This window comes from Sabethes cyaneus, chromosome 3, assembly GCF_943734655.1.
Source record: "Sabethes cyaneus chromosome 3, idSabCyanKW18_F2, whole genome shotgun sequence".
NCBI classification, from domain to species: Eukaryota; Metazoa; Arthropoda; class Insecta; order Diptera; family Culicidae; genus Sabethes; species Sabethes cyaneus.
The window spans coordinates 135,811,596-135,828,402 of record NC_071355.1 but is presented as its reverse complement, the minus strand read 5'-3'; the positions used below and the strand labels follow the sequence as shown (position 1 = coordinate 135,828,402).

The window sequence follows — 16,807 nt, the reverse complement described above, 5'->3', positions numbered from 1 at the left end:
GATGCTGGAGCGAATCATCGAGGGCCTCTTTCCGCGCCACGAGCCAAGACCCTGGCCCCAGGCCGCTGAGTCGTCCCACGGCCGACGTTCCAGTATCTCAGACCATAGCGTAGGATGGTCGGCCTCCCAGCCGAACATCCAAAGTAACGTGGGCGACGGCGGTTTGGAAGTCGGGGAGGAAGTGACGGTTACGAACGAGGAACTCATCGATATCGCTAAATCCCTAAAGGTGAGCAAGGCACTGGGGCCAGACGGTATCCCGAATATGGCCATTAAAGCGGCTATTCTGGAGGCTCCCGAATTATTCGGGGCAGTAATGAATAGATGCCTGGAAGCTGGCCACTTCCCGGACAGATGGAAGCGACAGAACCTGGTCCTATTGCCGAAGCCGGGAAAACCTCCGGGTGTCCCCTCGTCATATAGGCCGATCTGTCTACTCGATACTGCCGGCAAGGTGCTGGAGAGGGTTATCCTTAACAGACTCGTACAGTACACGGAGGGTACAAACGGGCTGTCAAGGAACCAATTCGGCTTCCGAAAAGGCAAATCTACGGTGGATGCCATCTTGTCTGTCACTAAGACAGCTGAGGTGGCAATCCAGCCCAAGAGGACAGGTATTCGTTATTGCGCAGTTGTCACGCTCGACGTGAGAAATGCGTTTAATAGCGCTAGCTGGGACTCCATAGCCAGCTCGCTTCGGAGCGTCCAAGTGCCGGTGTCGCTGTACAGAATTCTGGAAAATTATTTCCAGAATCGTGTGCTATGCTACAACACGGAGGAGGGTCATAAATGCGTTCCAATCACCTCAGGGGTTCCGCAAGGTTCCATACTGGGCCCGGTGTTGTGGAACGTCATGTATGACGAGGTGTTGAGGCTAAAGCTCCCGGTAGGGGTGGTGATTGTCGGCTTTGCGGACGATATCACCTTGGAAGTCTACGGCGAATCTATCAGAGAGGTTGAGTTGACGGCTGCCCACTTTATAAGCATTGTTGAAGATTGGATGCGATCCAGGAAACTGGACCTAGCGCATCATAAAACGGAGGTTATTGCGGTGAACAACCGCAAGTCGGTGCAGCAAGCAAATATCAGCGTCGGGGACTGCACTATTTCGTCAACGCGGTCCTTAAAACTCCTTGGAGTCATGGTCGACGACAAGCTCAAGTTCGGGAGCCACGTCGACTATGCCTGCAAGAAGGCTTCCACAGCTATTTCGGCATTGTCTCGTATGATGTCTAATAGCTCTGCGGTATATGGCAGCAAGCGAAGGCTTTTAGCCAACGTGGTCCAGTCCATACTCAGGTATGGCGGGCCGGTGTGGTCATCGGCGTTAGGTACCAAAAGCTATCTAGCCAAGCTGGAAAGCACCTATCGTCTCATGTGCTTAAGAGTGGCGAGTGCGTATCGCACAGTTTCACATGACGCAATCTGCGTCTTAGCGGGTATGATGCCTATTGGTATCATCATCAGCGAGGACGTAGAGTGCTTCAACCAACGTGTAACTAGAGGCATACGGAGTACCACGAGATCGGCCTCGATGATCACATGGCAGCGGGCATGGTCTGATTCCACAAAAGGCCGGTGGACACATCGACTTATCCCGGAACTATCCGGATGGGTCAACAGGCGCCATGGCGAAGTCAACTTCCACCTGACACAGATTCTGTCAGGGCATGGTTGTTTTAGACAGTATCTGCACAAGTTTGGGCATGCGGAGTCCCCCGAGTGTCCGGAATGCGCGGACGTTGAGGAAACTGCAGAACATGCTTTCTTCATATGCCCTCGTTTCGCGGGCGTGAGAAGCAACATGATGGCAGTTAGCGGACAGGACACTACTCCGGATAACTTAGTCCAAAGGATGTGTTCTAGCTCGGACGTCTGGGGTGCGGTCAATGCGGCTGCTACTCAGATCGTACTTGAGCTACAAAACCGCTGGAAAGCCGATCAACGGCGAATAAACAGCCTAACTACCATAGTCCAGTAGTTATCTAAGAGCGTGCGTGAAGCACAATAGCCCCTCCCTGAAGTAATACCGATAAGGTGGTTCCAGGGGGGATTGAGGCTGGAGACTCGAGTAGGGTTTTAGTGGGTCTGGATCTTCACGATCTTCACGAGATACCAAACCCCACTCCCTGAGCTATCTTCTCAGGTGTCTGATAGCAGATTTCCCTACTCGTTAAAAAAAAAAAAAAAAAAATTAAAAAAAAACACACACACACACACACATTTTTAGTCGTTTATGTCCCCTTAAACAACACACTCGACTAAAGATTGAGACCTGTGAGTTCGACTCTCACCCTCGCTCTATTCGCTCTAAGTCTATATTTTTGGCCTAATATTAAGAATTTTTCAGTTTGTCTGAATCTACATTTTTCGGATTAAGCATTTATTCTTTCCCAACATTATTGGTTTAGTTAATAATGAGGATATTTTCAAATATCTTAAACTTCGCATATGCAGTATGCTGCAACTGCAACCAAAATCCTGACAATGCTAAAACCCTAAAATATTAGTTGGTACTTGTCACCATAAATTGCAAAATATAATTACTGTTTATTTCAAGGATTATTTGTTTCAAATTGTTAGATATCTTATACAAAATTTATACTATTTTATTCCAACTCATTTTTGCTTCATCGAACGGAAAAATATGCAGGGGTATTCACGTAGCGCTTGCAATGTTGCGTATTTATGCTGCCGCTATTTACATAACAGTTCCATCTCCATAGAAACTGGGACTGTTATGCGAATAGCGGCAGTATATACACGAAATACATCATCTATGCAAAATAGCAAGCGCTACGCGAATACTACTGCTATGTTAGCTATTCCGTGCTGTCTTGCATTTGTGTGATATCTACGCAGCTTTGGCTGTTCGTGCCAGCGCACCTTCCCCTGTGCGAACTAGCGAAACACGATGGAAAAGAGGAGACTAACAAGTGTGAGTGTGAAGAAACAACACACTCGCCTTTGAGTACGCTGCACCGACGCTGTGTGGTTCAATATTTCACTTCTCTGACCAATTGTGATTCACACAGGAAAGAGAGGGTGTAGTTCACCCGCGTGTAGAAACACAGTGAACGTGCCATCCCTGGTCCTGTCAGAGACCTGGTTTTCGGTACAGACATAGGCCTCTTATATAAATAGATGAGTATACCCCCCAGGGGGTGTACTATTGATAAGTTAACTACCAAGGATTGCAGTATCCCCTCGGGGGTACAAAAATCTCTCGGTATGTATGTGTTTGTGTTTGTACAAATCCTTCACCCACCCTTTCCTATTCCTCCTGTTTTCATTCCCGTCCTCATCAGGTAAATGATGACACGGGCAAGATGGGCAAGGCACAAATCTTCCACATGAATGTGGGGAACGTGCTGCTCGAGCCAAAGATGCTGATACCTGATACCTGATTATTCCAAACCTTACTCAGCTATCAGAATTTTCCGGAAAATCTACTATGCAGCTACTACGACTCCCAGAATCTACGAAACAGTATCGTCCAACGATTGCGATTGTCATTTCTAAAAATAAAATAATGGAAATAAATTGAATCATAGTCGTAAAAAATTGTCGTTACGGGCTTGGAATTAGGGTAATTTGCCAATTATGACACCTAACGTAGGCACTTTCAGTTTTTCTTATCTTGCGGGGAAAATGTTGCGTTATTTATATCAAAATTTGTCCTGTAAACAAAATGACCTTTCAGTAAAATATTTGGTATGGTTTTATAGCTTGAGAAAAATTCTATGTATTATGCAATTTGAGTTTTTCTCCAAAAGCATACAGACCCAATTGTTGCCTATGTGATTAACGCCAAATTGCACAACGTTCAACCCAATTGTTGCATGGCAAACAAAAATATGAAATTAAAAGAATTACCAAGCACAGAAAATTGACATATAAAGAAAAACTCATTAAAAACAGATTTACCAATAAAACGTGCCATACTGTTACAATTTATTCACATTTTTAGGTTCGATCATCACCGAACAATGGTTTACTTGAATAAGTACTAATTAAATATTGCATTAAATTAATATATGTATGTATTACAGTCGTTCCACACTTATGTGTCATACACAATTATTAGTCACTTTGGACTTTACTGCTTATATAACCAGGTAACCAGTAAGCATTTTCAATGCAATTTAAAAGCAAGCCAATAAGCATTTAAGTTGCCTTAAATGCTATTTTGGCAAAATATGCGGCTACTTTACTGCTAGCCCTCTTATAGTGCTGACAATGCTAATTTGCAGCTAGTTACCGACAAGAAGAATTTCAATAGAATTGTGGATGCCAATTTACAACAGTTCTGCAGTCAAAAGGCTGATAAACAGCAACCTGCAGTATAAAACGCCAGGGATGCTAATAAACGATTGATTTGTTGCTTATACTAATGCTTATTAGTTACCTGGGAAGTCAATAGTACGCCTGAACGCCGAATAAAATATGTTTTGAATTTTTCCGTTATTGTTTCATAATCCTGCTGTCAAACTATCGTTCACGTTGTAAATGTCTAAGACTGTGAACCATTTCGCAAAATTTTTAACTTTTAGTTAAAATTTGACAGCTCGATGGTTATTTCGCTTCGAGTGAGAGCTGCCATAAATACAAATATTTGTGCATGGATAAATTGGGGACGCTTCCGTTTTCTCCGGAGTATTTTATTTTCTGTTAATCTTTTAAATAACATAAATAGTTTATGGAGTACTTAAAAATTCAGGGACATTCGTAGAACCAGAAATCACAGCAAATAAAATAATTGATGGGTCCCAAAGTTATGCATGCACAAATATCTGTATTTGTGGCAGCTCTGTTTCGAGTTAAAAGCTCGACCACGTTAAAACTAAAGCATTCTGATTTAACACCGACCAATTATCTAGCCAAATATGTGTACAAGTAGTAATTAATAAATCTGAAAATATTTCATTACAATATCTCTATTATTATACAGTAGTAACACGGCGTTTCTTCTTTACAGTTTTTGAACGTGCTGGCTTTGGCTATACTTTCTGTAATAATCAGAACCAATAACTATCATCTATTATTGGAAAATTTTGAAGATGATGGGAACGAATCTGAATCACTTGCCCCGATATTACCTACCCCATTGAGTAAAGTAGACCCTCCATATGCATATCGGGATCATTTTCAGCAAACAGGGTTACGCAATGGTAAATTAAAAATAGTACACATTTCTGGTCTGATTTTTGAACAGGTTCTATTAAGCAAACACGTAGATTTCAAAAGATTGTGGTTTGAACAATATTTATGGATTTGCGTACAAAAAGAGATTGTAGGATTGTAACAAAAAAAATTCATTGTTATGTCAGTGTTAATTCTAACTGAAAATACTTTGCTTTTAATTCATAACTGTTTTTTTGTGATTCAAATACAACTTTTTTTTTGAAACGAAATCGCCAAAATTATATTGTGTGAAACCAACTGGATTTTTTTCTGCTCCGTTAAGGTAAACAAACGGCAGTAAAATTATTATTTACCTGCCATAGTATAGACTTTGCATTGAGACTAAACCCATTGCGAAAAGCTATAAAACTTGTATCGTTTTTCACCGGGTATAACTCAGAGAAAACAATAACAAACGTGCAAAATCCACCAACAGCAGCAACAAATTACGCGACGATGTATGCGTAAAGTAAATACATCCGGAGTGATTCGCGATAAGGGCGCAACTAACAAAGTGTGAACAATGAGAAATATCACTGTGATAATTTGCCAGTACATTTTCAAGTCATAATTTAAATAAAAGTTACAAAAATCAAGTTTAAAGACATAAATTGGTGTAGAATAAATCAATCTTATAATTTCACAACAATACTGCATAAAATTTGTGCATTCAAGCTCAAAATCTAAGTTTTATAGTTGAACCCCTTGGAATGAGCCTCAAAGCATTTTGACAATGAGATTCGCCCAGCCCTGTTTCACCTTGTTTTGATTTTTTTATTTAGTTTCGCCTGTTTACAATGCGCCTGTGTTTTGAAAACAACGCAGTTTCGCTCTTTACTATCGCCTGTTTACAAAACGATTTGCAAATAAGCCTGTCACTTCATAACAATGCGAGGGGCTAAACTGCAAACTGTCTTTTGTTTTGATTAAACACTTCTATCGCCCATTGCTAAAAACATGTTTTAAATAATTTTAACGATTAAAATAGAAGAAAGGATTCTTGCCAAGGATATTATCAGTCTTTTTAAGGCTGATGGTGTGATAAAACGATTTGTTTACAATTTACCAGTTGAGCCCCAATCGCGAATCTCTCCGGACATGTCAGCAAGCTTAGTAGAGAAATAAACTCTAATGCGGTTTGTTTGTATTTTTGTTGATAGGATCTATCCAAAACTCAGGTTAGATTTATCGTAAAATTATGCAAGATTTATTTGATTTTGTTGCAGATGATGTTGATATGAGCGGTTTAGTCTTTCTTTGTATGATCGCAGTTACGCTGATGCTTATTTATGGAGCAGTGAAGGGAAAGCCATCTCACCTATTACCATTCTTCTGTTTGCAAATATTTGATTTCGCAATTGCTACGTATGTATTTTTGTATAACATAAGAACAAATATCAAACCATTTTGTAGTCTTACAGCGGCAGGCCATTTATGTTATATAAGATCAATGCACCTTTGGATAACAGAAAGTCAGAATCGGCTTCCATGGCGAGAAGAGCTAATCAAATTAAGTCCCAAAACTTTGTCAGTACTCGTGTTAGTGGGATTCATTTTTTTCATTTTGCTCAAAGCCTATTCAATTGGCATTGTTTGGCGCTGCTATAAATGCTTGACTATAAAGCAACACAATCTTCGCTCAATGCTGCCGTATATTATTCCAGACACCCCTGATATAGCAAATAGTTGTCAGGTAAGTTTTCTCATTAGTTTTTTTAAATTATGATTAACTTATACAAAATATATTCCACAGGAAAGAGACAATAATTCTCTCTTGCCGGGTTATGAAGAAGCTATAGCGGGTTTGAAGCAATCGCCTCCACCGTCATACGTGGTCGCAATGGCTATGAATAGCAAAAATATTTCAGAAACAGTCAATACGGAACCATCGACCAGAATTGGTGACAATCATACTATCTGTTCAGAGCCACCACCATATAATTCTATTGAAATCGTTTCATCGCAATCTGGTGCTGAAATTTCAAATAATAATATTCATTCAGTGGTAACATTTGAACCAGCAACAAATAGTGAAACGAATAATGTTTTGACTAATAATGATAGCGCATAAACTCTAAACTTGAATTGCATCTTCTGTACAGTTGATCTTCGTGAAATTTATCGCTTAAAAATCTGTATTTTGAATGTCCAATATTCGCTTCGGTATAAGGATACCGGGTTAAATATAGCTTACTTAGATGTACAACGATTGTATTTTTAACACATAACTCAAGTTAGCTAAAAATTGAATTCGTTTTGTATTGTGAAACCCCAGCAAGAGAATCTACATGTAACCATATACCACCCATTCGACCCACCAGTAAGTAAACAATAAGGCAAAACATTCAATTACCGTGGACCCCCGTTCGTTTGACCGTTTTTAATCTGAACACTTTAATTTGAACCCCGTTGGTTTGCACGATGTGCAAATTAAAAATGGTTCAAATGTCATTCTCAATATGACATCATTTGCTTATGCAGACAATGTACATAGACACGATTTGTTTGTACTGATCTAGCGTGTTTAATCTGTTTCACAATGCGTTTTCCCAACGATTATGGTAGAAATCTGATCGGAGAATGAAATATTCGCTGCTTGCAACTACCAACTGAATCAAACCACCAAAACAATAACAAAGAACAGGGCAGCCAGTTCACACAAGCTCCAGCATATTTAGGGTTACCAGTTGTTCAAATTAAAAGCTAACCCCGATAGTTTGCATGAGGAATCGTTCAAACGAACGGGGGTCCACTGTATTATATTATTGTTTCATTCCGGCTGTGTTCGCTTTCGCTCACGATTGTTGGCTCCGCCAGATTTATCTTCGTCAGTCTGTATATGGGTCATTCCACGCGAAGTGTCCGAGCCCCGTGTAATCGACCTTCACGAATTTGAACCAAATTTCCCCAGATTGTTCGTTTTCGGTCAGAAAGCAAAAATCGAAAATTTGGTGCCGATCGGATATTCCCTCGATTAATGGGAGCACCCTATTTTTAAGGAAAATACCCTTTTTTGTCAAAACCTCTTTTTTTCTTTTGCTTATATATGGGTATAGAAAGAAACTATTTTCACATTTTCAAAGGAAATCATCCAAGGAATTCGAAAAAGAACTGTTTAGAAAAACCTTGTTACCTTGCTTTTCCGATATGCTAAAGTATTTTTACATTGCGTAGAGAATTACTGCTTCAAAAAAAGTTGTTTTGCTCTTAGTTTTACATTAAAAATGGGGAATTGCTTGCTTTAAAATGCTGTATCTCGGGATCGGCAAAGAATACCGCGGGGCAATGAGTGATTCGTATGTAAAAAATCTGCGGAACACGATGAAGTTGAAATTTTTGAGATAAAATTGTCTTCATTAAGAGAAAAATGTAAATTTAGTTTTCAAATTAAGTTTAAAAATGTTTGGCAGCCCGTGTGCTCAAAAATAATATCTCTTTCAAATTCCTTGGACGATTTCCTTTGAAAATGTGAAAATAGTGTCTTTCTAAACTTAATTTTCCTGGAGATATAAGCAAAAGAAAAAAAGAGGTTTTGACAAAATCGGGTATTTTCTTTAAAAATGGAGGCGCTCCCATTAATCGAGGGAATGGTCGATCCGTACTAAATTTTGGATTTTTACTTTCTGACCGAACACGTTTGAACTTTTTCTCGGTCACTTGGCATGGGATGACCCATATATATACTTATGCCGTGTATAGGGCCAACGCATCTCTAGCATATTTTTAGTAATGACTTTGTGCGAATCATGCAAAGGCGTTTAAAAAGGGTATATAGGGATATTATTGCTTTGTCGTATAAAATTATGATAAATCATACGAACGACAAACTATATTAAATACACTCAAGTCACTTTTTACGCGAAGCATACGTTCTGCGTAAATCAAAATAACGTAAATTCCAAAATTCGCAAATTCATTTCATGTTCAATTTCGTTACTTATAATCAAATTATTATTATTATATTTATTTACTTTGCCTGATTGGTTCCAGTGATGACGACAAAATTTGACGTTTTACTCGTCAAAAACTAAAAGCGATTATTTTCATGACTGTGAGACACGATTGTTTCGAACTATAGTTTCCATTAAGGCAATAGATAAAAAGCAAAGCAAATCCTGGGTGCTACATTGCTCCAAGTATTGTTCTGCAAAAACCACGCCTACAGATTTGAATAGTCGTTCGTCGAACGGAACTAATAACAACAAGCAAGGTTGCAGCGCTCATAAAACCGTATTGCTTTATAGAAGTAAAATCTGTAAATGTCGTGTATATAACTTTTGTAAAGCAGAGTGTAATCTATTATCTCTCTGAATAGAGTACTACATTATTTTTTCAATTTCTACTTTATTTAGAAAGATTGTGGATTACACCCAACTGTACAAATGTTACCTACATTACTTTTACAGATTTTGCTTCTATGAGGCAGTACAGTCCAATGAGTTACGCTGTTCGTTCTGCAACCTTGGCAACATTATGTGAATTCCTATTTTACTGTTCTAAGTTCAATTGCGTGAATGTGAACGGTGTTGGATTCAACTTGCGCTTCGAAAACGATCATTTGACTGTTTTTTGAATCCAGTCAAACTGCCGCCTGCAATCCATGTGGCACAGAACAGAAGTGGAAGTCCGAACGATTCGGCGATCCAAACTGGTAACAGTCTTTTTTGTTTTTATTTTTCTTTGGGACGGTTTTCTCATAGAAGCTAATATTGCGGCGCTTATGAAAAATTCGCCTGCAGCGGCGTTGCTAACGCGCTCAGGAGATAACCGCGAGATAAACGCAATATTAAAATTTAGGTTTTATGGATGCAGTTCTACAAAATAACAGTTTTGTAGCATGGTTTTGATAAAAACAATTGATTTAGTAAATTTTCATGTATTAAATTAAAGAAATCTGCTCTGCGGTGATCTTTTGATGGTTTGGCTCAACAGTCAAGATAACCGCGATGTGAGGATTTTTCCACAAACAGCAATATAAGCAGAACGCTCGCTGCAAATCGCATATCAGCTTTCACATGCTTTCGTGAGCATTCGTATGCGTTCGTGTGTTTTCGTTGAAAAAAGTGACTGGCTACCGCCAGGTTTGCTAGTATCTGTAGAAAGTAGCATGTACGTGTTTGGATTTCTACTTCCACTTCTGTTCTGTGCATATGGCCTCTTAAGAGAAGTCTATAGTCTTCCCGCAAGAAAGAAAGCCTTGGGCTTAAACGTCTTTCTAAGACTTGTTCCTTCTTAATCGACAGACTTCACAGCCGGCTATTAGAGTACAGGATAGTTACGAGGCTAGTGCAACTATCCTACTGACTATCTAGCAGCACCGACTAGCCGAGATTCACACATACGAAGACCAGCATCGTAGCCCGAAACTAACTGGGCAGTCCGCCCGCTTTGCGTTCATATTGAAGTGTGTAAAATGTGTAAGGTGACATATTTTTTCGTTTCTCTTTTTGTCTCCAAATCGGCTACCCACAGTAAAAGTGCATATGTAGGGTTGTTTTTTGTAGGATTGATCATACGATAGTGCGGCTGCTTTCCGTTATTGTGGTGTTTGCCAGTCAATTGACTGTTTTGCAATCATTCGCCGCTCCAAATGGAAACTTGATCGAAACGAAAATGTGAAAAAAAAGATCAGAACGCATTCATTCTGTTGTATAACCGGAGGTATGACTGAGCGAACTGCTGATTGTGTTATGCATAGCGTTCGTATTCCACCACTAAACGGACGGTGTGAATCTGAATGCGTGGTGGTGTGGCTGCGGTAGAAAAAAAAGATCGTTTAAAGCCCTCATCATAATATGTCTTTATTCCGACTTTGGATCAATTTGAAATATCTGAAGATTATTCTGTTTTTTTTTATTTTATGTTCCATATCACTCAAATATATATTTTATTTATTTAAACTTTGCTGAAGCGAATAATGGATATCGAAATTATAATAAGTTGCTTGAATATGTTTACAGGCTCATACTTTATCTCATCATTATCTTTATTAAAGTTATTTATCCATTGTCATCAAATAGAATATGTAAGATTAATAAGATTATTTTGATAACAACCCATCTTTTCCTCGCAGCAGCATTTTTTTAGTTGTTACATGGACCTCTTCGGGTGTAAGTAATATAATTTATTTAATGTTTAGCATGCTAGCCGTGATGGTATGAATCTTCTGTGGTATAATTGATATTTGGCAACATTGGGATGTATGTGATATAAATTAGCTTAGTTATATATTACTATTCGCATATTAAAATTTTTCGTAAATATATTGAGTAGAATCAATATATATATAAAATGCCAGTGTCGCTGCAGTGCTCGTGGTAAACATCGCACATTTGAAAATTATGTATTTACATCCCAGGTAACCAATAAGCATTTCCAATGCAATTTAAAAGCAAGCCAATAAGCATTTAAGTTGCCTTAAATGCTATTTTGGCAAAATATGCGGCTACTTTACTGCTAGCCCTCTTATAGTGCTGACAATGCTTATTTGCAGCTAGTTACCAACAAGAAGAATTTAAATAGAATTGTGGATGCCAATTTACAACAGTTATGCAGTCAAAAAGCTGATAAACAACAACCTGCAGTATAAAACGCAAAAGATGCTAATAAACGACTGATTTACTGCTTATTTTAATGCTTATTGGTTACCTGGGATTACATTACAGAATCTCATTGTCAAACCGAAAAGGCAACCCAAAAAAAATCCTTCCTGCTTTTTCGTAAATGACGTAGGATAAATCACCCGATTTGGTCGTTTCGGGGTATTCCGTTGGCAGGGAAAATTTTCTATTGGGCAATTTAACAGTGTTGTTCCCGTATCCAAGACGCGAACCAGCAACATGTTTGCCGCCAAAATATCCATGACACACCAGCAACACTGACATTCTATATCCAGCTTTTTACGAGCCATAATGGCGAACGGGTTCGTAATATTTGAACCGCATTTTTGACATTTCCCTAATACATCGCACGTTTTCTTTCCGCGCGTCCACGGTAAAAATAAAGGAATGTACGGAAAGAAAACGTGCGATGTATTAGGGAAATGTCAAAAATGCTGTTCAATTACGAACGCGTGCGCCATTATGGCTCGTAAAAAGCTGGATATATTGATTATACTATATATTGTCGTATGAATATTTTACTCAATATTATGCTTTACAGTGTTTACTTCTACAATCTACACTCAAAACAATCGACACGTCAAGTTTACGGTAAAACAGGTAATCTTCATCCATCTAGGGTTGCCAAGTGGCCGGTTTTCCGACATTTGAAGCCAGATTTGTACTTTTTGCCTGATTTGTTAAATTTTCTGATAAATTTATTAGCAATCCTGAGCAGTGGATTATTGAAGATAGTCAGTTTTGCAGTGACAATACTTTAGTAGTTGTCACTCTGAAACTATCTATCTTCAATAATCCATTCGTTGTGGTTTCGACCGTGATGTCCTACCGTTCGCTATCTCCATAGCTGACTGTTTATCCCATTTACACGGGAAACTGTCAACCGACTTCCGGCGACTACCCAAATATTGTCATTAATGCACATTACACGTTCCAGACAAATCCTCTCGAAAAATATGCAAATATGCCCTTGAAGTCCATGTAAATTATCGACCAACATTAGAAAAGGGCGAATAAGCCAAACGTCAAACAGATCAAGCGAGAGTTGTTTTTTGCTGGAGCAGCATAGGAAAATGAACTCTCACTCTGTTCACGTTCTCGTTCTGTTTGACGTTTGGCTTATTCGCCCTTTTCTAATGTTGGTCGACAATTGCTATACAGAAGTTGATTTTGCACGTGGACAGGCCGTGTCGATTTTTTAGAGTGTACTATTGATATTATTGCCTTTCGGAAAAGATAAAAGCTCATTTATATTTAAGATATCTTGCGTCAACAGATTAATTTATTACAATTTTAAAAATAGTGTAGTTTCCGCGTTGCTTTTGGAAATACCGTCAATTTTGTGTTTTCGGTTAAATAACGCGGTTTTTACACTCTTCATTTTGAATTTTTAGAGTGTCATGCATTATAAACTGAACCACAAACGTTACTTTTCTATAAAAACCGTGAATTACGCCGACTTTGTTCTGGCTCACTATCGTAAAATCAAATGGAAAGGACTAACGTATCCAAATGAACCGAAATACGTAATTTACCTCACAGTATGCAGTCAAAAAGCGTGATATGCTAATTTTATCCAGAAAATATTACTGCCTTACCTGATTCATGACAAATATACGTCAAAGGCAATCAGACACAACTCTGAAAACAATCTTACAAAAAATATCATCATGCACATTTTGTCGAAGCACTAGCATCATGTATGAGCGACATTCCCAAATATCAACTTTCAACAGAAGTTGGGTAAATGAGGTATCTTGGCTTATGCGATATGCGGTCTCTATTTTAGACCACTATTTGATTTTGCCGTTGTGGGCCGAAATACTTCCAATACCCTATCTTTTGGACAAGTAAAGGGTGTCCCACATAAAATTGCATCACGCAAAAAATGCCGTACCGTATGCTCGCATCTTCGCTTAACTCCACTCATAAGGTTCTGTACAACATTTGGATGCAGCTTCTTCAGTAAGAAAACCCATTTTTTCTTCATGTCTTTCTCAGATTAGACCTCCTTGGGATGCTTCCGAAGTGCCTCATAATAGCCCAGTATTTTTCGACGGGCCTTCGTTTTGGTGCGTTGAGGGGGTTTATGTCCTTGGGTACGAAAGTGACCCCGTTTGCTTCGTGGCTCCTGGACATCCTTTAAATGGAGTCAAGTTTGTTCCACGTTGCACTGGAATACTTATGTGTATGATAGTTTTTCATTCATTCCCGAGGTCGAATCATTATAAAATTAGAATCAAAATAAGCGGGAAAGCCCGTAGAATATAAATCTTCTAAAAATAGTGATCTTTTCAAAATTTTTAAACATTTACGTCCCCTTAACATAGTTTATGTTCTTTCGAAGAGAAAATCTTGCTGTGGTCAAGATTTAAATATTCTACCAACTTTTTGTTCAGTCACGTAAATAAATTAAATAAAACAAAAATAAATACTATTTATGCTTACAAACAGGAAATGCAAAAACAACTCGATTACTATAGGACACAAACAGTGCTATCGGATGAAAAATCGAATGCTGCTTTCAAATCGAAAGAGCTGGAATGCGAGCCTAAATACGAAAGAAGTGTGGGAAGTCCGGACTTCGTAAGTATTTTTCGTTAAAACCCAAAGTCAATTGATGATAAGGCCATTACAAATATTTTATAAAGTTTTTGTTCTTCCGGTGTTCGACCACTTAAGGGGGGGTGGGGGGATGCGAAAAAAAACATGGATTTTAAGAATTTTTATTTAAGGTTTATTTAAGGACAAAAACGAAGGAAAACGTTTTTGGACGATTTTCGGAAATTCCGTTGTTCGAATTTCCATTTCTGTTTCGTGCTAGAAGCGTTATTTCAACTGGGAGGCTCATTTTTCGAGTTTTTCAGACTGTAGAGCCCACAGACAATTGATTTTATAAAAAGAAATTTGACTCATCCTACAAATTATTGTTTTGCCCCCCGATTTTTCAAGCCAATTTCCAGGGGGGGGGGTGACAAAAACTTTAAATATGATTTGCAATGGCCTAATTACGGTATATTAAGCAATAAAAAATCATGTGAAAAGTTATTGAGCGGAATTGATTTTAAAATGCTTTTCTAAGCAAATCACTATATTTCGTAACTAGTAAGAGATAGATAGGTACTATATTAAACAAAGTTACTCATTTTAGTGTGTCTACATTTATGACGCATTTAAAAAAAAAAAACAAAAAAATTCATCACCCTAATATGTGAATTCCCGGTCACACTAATAATGTAAAAAGATGCACTTTTTTGACGTATGTTCAATTGCTCGAAACCGACCGATACGTGTATTTTTTGCACTTCCTTAGATTGTTGGATTGCTTGTGATTCCGTTCTACGCTCAGTAACATGTAATCGACGTAGTGTCGTTTAACTATCGTCTCAACGGCTGCGGGGTATTCCTGTTCGAATCTCTTCGCATGCATGTTTTTCACGTATTGTGTGGTACTCGGTGAACAACGAACTCCCAACCTGGTGTCCGGCACACGCCATGTTCGAAGGCACTTATTATTTAACTTTCATGCACCTCAAATTTTTCTTCACAGGATGTTAGTATTGGTTAGAACTATTAATTTAAAAAAGGTCTTAAAATATTCTATCTTGGGTTTTTTGAAAAATTCAATTTTTAAGTATACGTAGGATAGTCCGATCCACCTACAGCCGCATCCATAACCAGTCCACCCGCCACAGGCTGCGCGTCTGCCGTCAGCTGGATGGCAGCGTCTTCCAGAGACGGTCCGTCTCCCGCTGCTCGCCGTTCTGCCGCTTCCACTCCGCTACTCCTATCCATCTCGCCTGCCGCTTTTGCTGTTTCCATTTTGCTGCTGCTCTATCCCGTTCGAGAATAACCGCATGAATGAATCGTTCGCGCTGGGTCGCTGGTATATATAGTTTATCGACAGCGCACGCTGTGTACGTTTCCCCGCGCAATTAAGGTGGTTGAACTCATGGAGGGGAAGACGAACCAATTAAGAATGATTTTCTTTCTGTACGTTTCCCCTCGCATTTTTTTGGTGGTTGAACGCATGGAGGGGAAAGGGACCATTCAAGAATGATTTTCTTTCAGATAAAATTTAATCATTTATTTATACCAGATAAAACTTAAACATTTATTATCTACGCATATAATGGTTCTACATTACAATAGGCAATTTCTTTTTTTTTCACTATACGTTGCGTCTTATTGAACTTCAAAAGTTTTGAAAGAGGCGAACCAGCCGCAGGCTGAAAACCTCTTTAATATAGAATTAAAAAAAAAACTTCAAAAGTTATCTGAAAAAGTGTTTTGTGAGAAATGAAAAATAAAAGAACTACAGAGAAAAATCGCAAAATAACAGAGTCACCCTAACTCAGTTCAGGAAAAACGCTGCAGTATGGAACCGGTTTCAGATAGAGCGATTTCGTTTTCTGCAATATTATTCAAAATACTTTAAGATACAAAATTGTTGAAGTGAATATCCTTTTACCTTGTTTTGTTTTGAAGATCATTTCTGGACCTCGGTTAGTTTAAGGTGAAACGTTACTGAATCCCAACATGGCCGGATCGACGTCACCCATATCCTCACATTACAGAGACTATAGATTACAGTGGCGACAAGGCACTCAAAAACCGCAAAATTTTGAATAAAAGCGGAGAGTTAGCTTTATTTATAATGGCACTCTTTGCTTTGATTCAAAATTTAGCTGTTTTGAGTGCCTTGTCGCCTCTAATCTATAGTCTCTGTACCTCACATAGACGCCAATTTTTCGGTCATGTTGGGATTCAGTATCGTTTCACCTTTAGGATCACCCTAAAATAGCTCATGCCCAAAAACGGCATCCTAAATTACGATTTTGTTGCTAACACGTAAATAGTTTAAAATCATCGACTACCGTCTGAGCAAGCCCGGCGCTTCCCTTAAGCAAAACAAACAGAATGCTTCGTCACCGTTATTCTGACAGTTTTCCCATGGGTTTACTGTCAAATTGACGCTGACGAATGCGTTGATGCAGCATTCT

At 38.7% G+C, this 16,807-nt stretch overlaps 1 protein-coding gene across 9 annotated transcripts in view; it reads left to right on the top strand.

Moving 5' to 3' along the window:
- Positions 1-16,807, top strand: part of LOC128743620 (lysosomal-associated transmembrane protein 4B) — a 53,569-nt gene that overhangs the window by 36,383 nt on the left and 379 nt on the right. For 4 of the 9 annotated variants that reach the window (XM_053840230.1, XM_053840231.1, XM_053840233.1 and 1 more), the window contains exons 3-5: positions 6,411-6,549; positions 6,598-6,877; positions 6,938-7,504. In XM_053840230.1, the coding sequence (XP_053696205.1) occupies positions 6,411-6,549; positions 6,598-6,877; positions 6,938-7,255 (737 nt within the window). In that variant the 3' untranslated portion in view covers positions 7,256-7,504. Of the gene's footprint in view, positions 1-4,978; positions 5,172-6,410; positions 6,550-6,597; positions 6,878-6,937; positions 9,491-16,807 lie in introns of those variants that run through there. The other 5 variants (XM_053840228.1, XM_053840229.1, XR_008412313.1 and 2 more) reach the window with 4 other exon arrangements.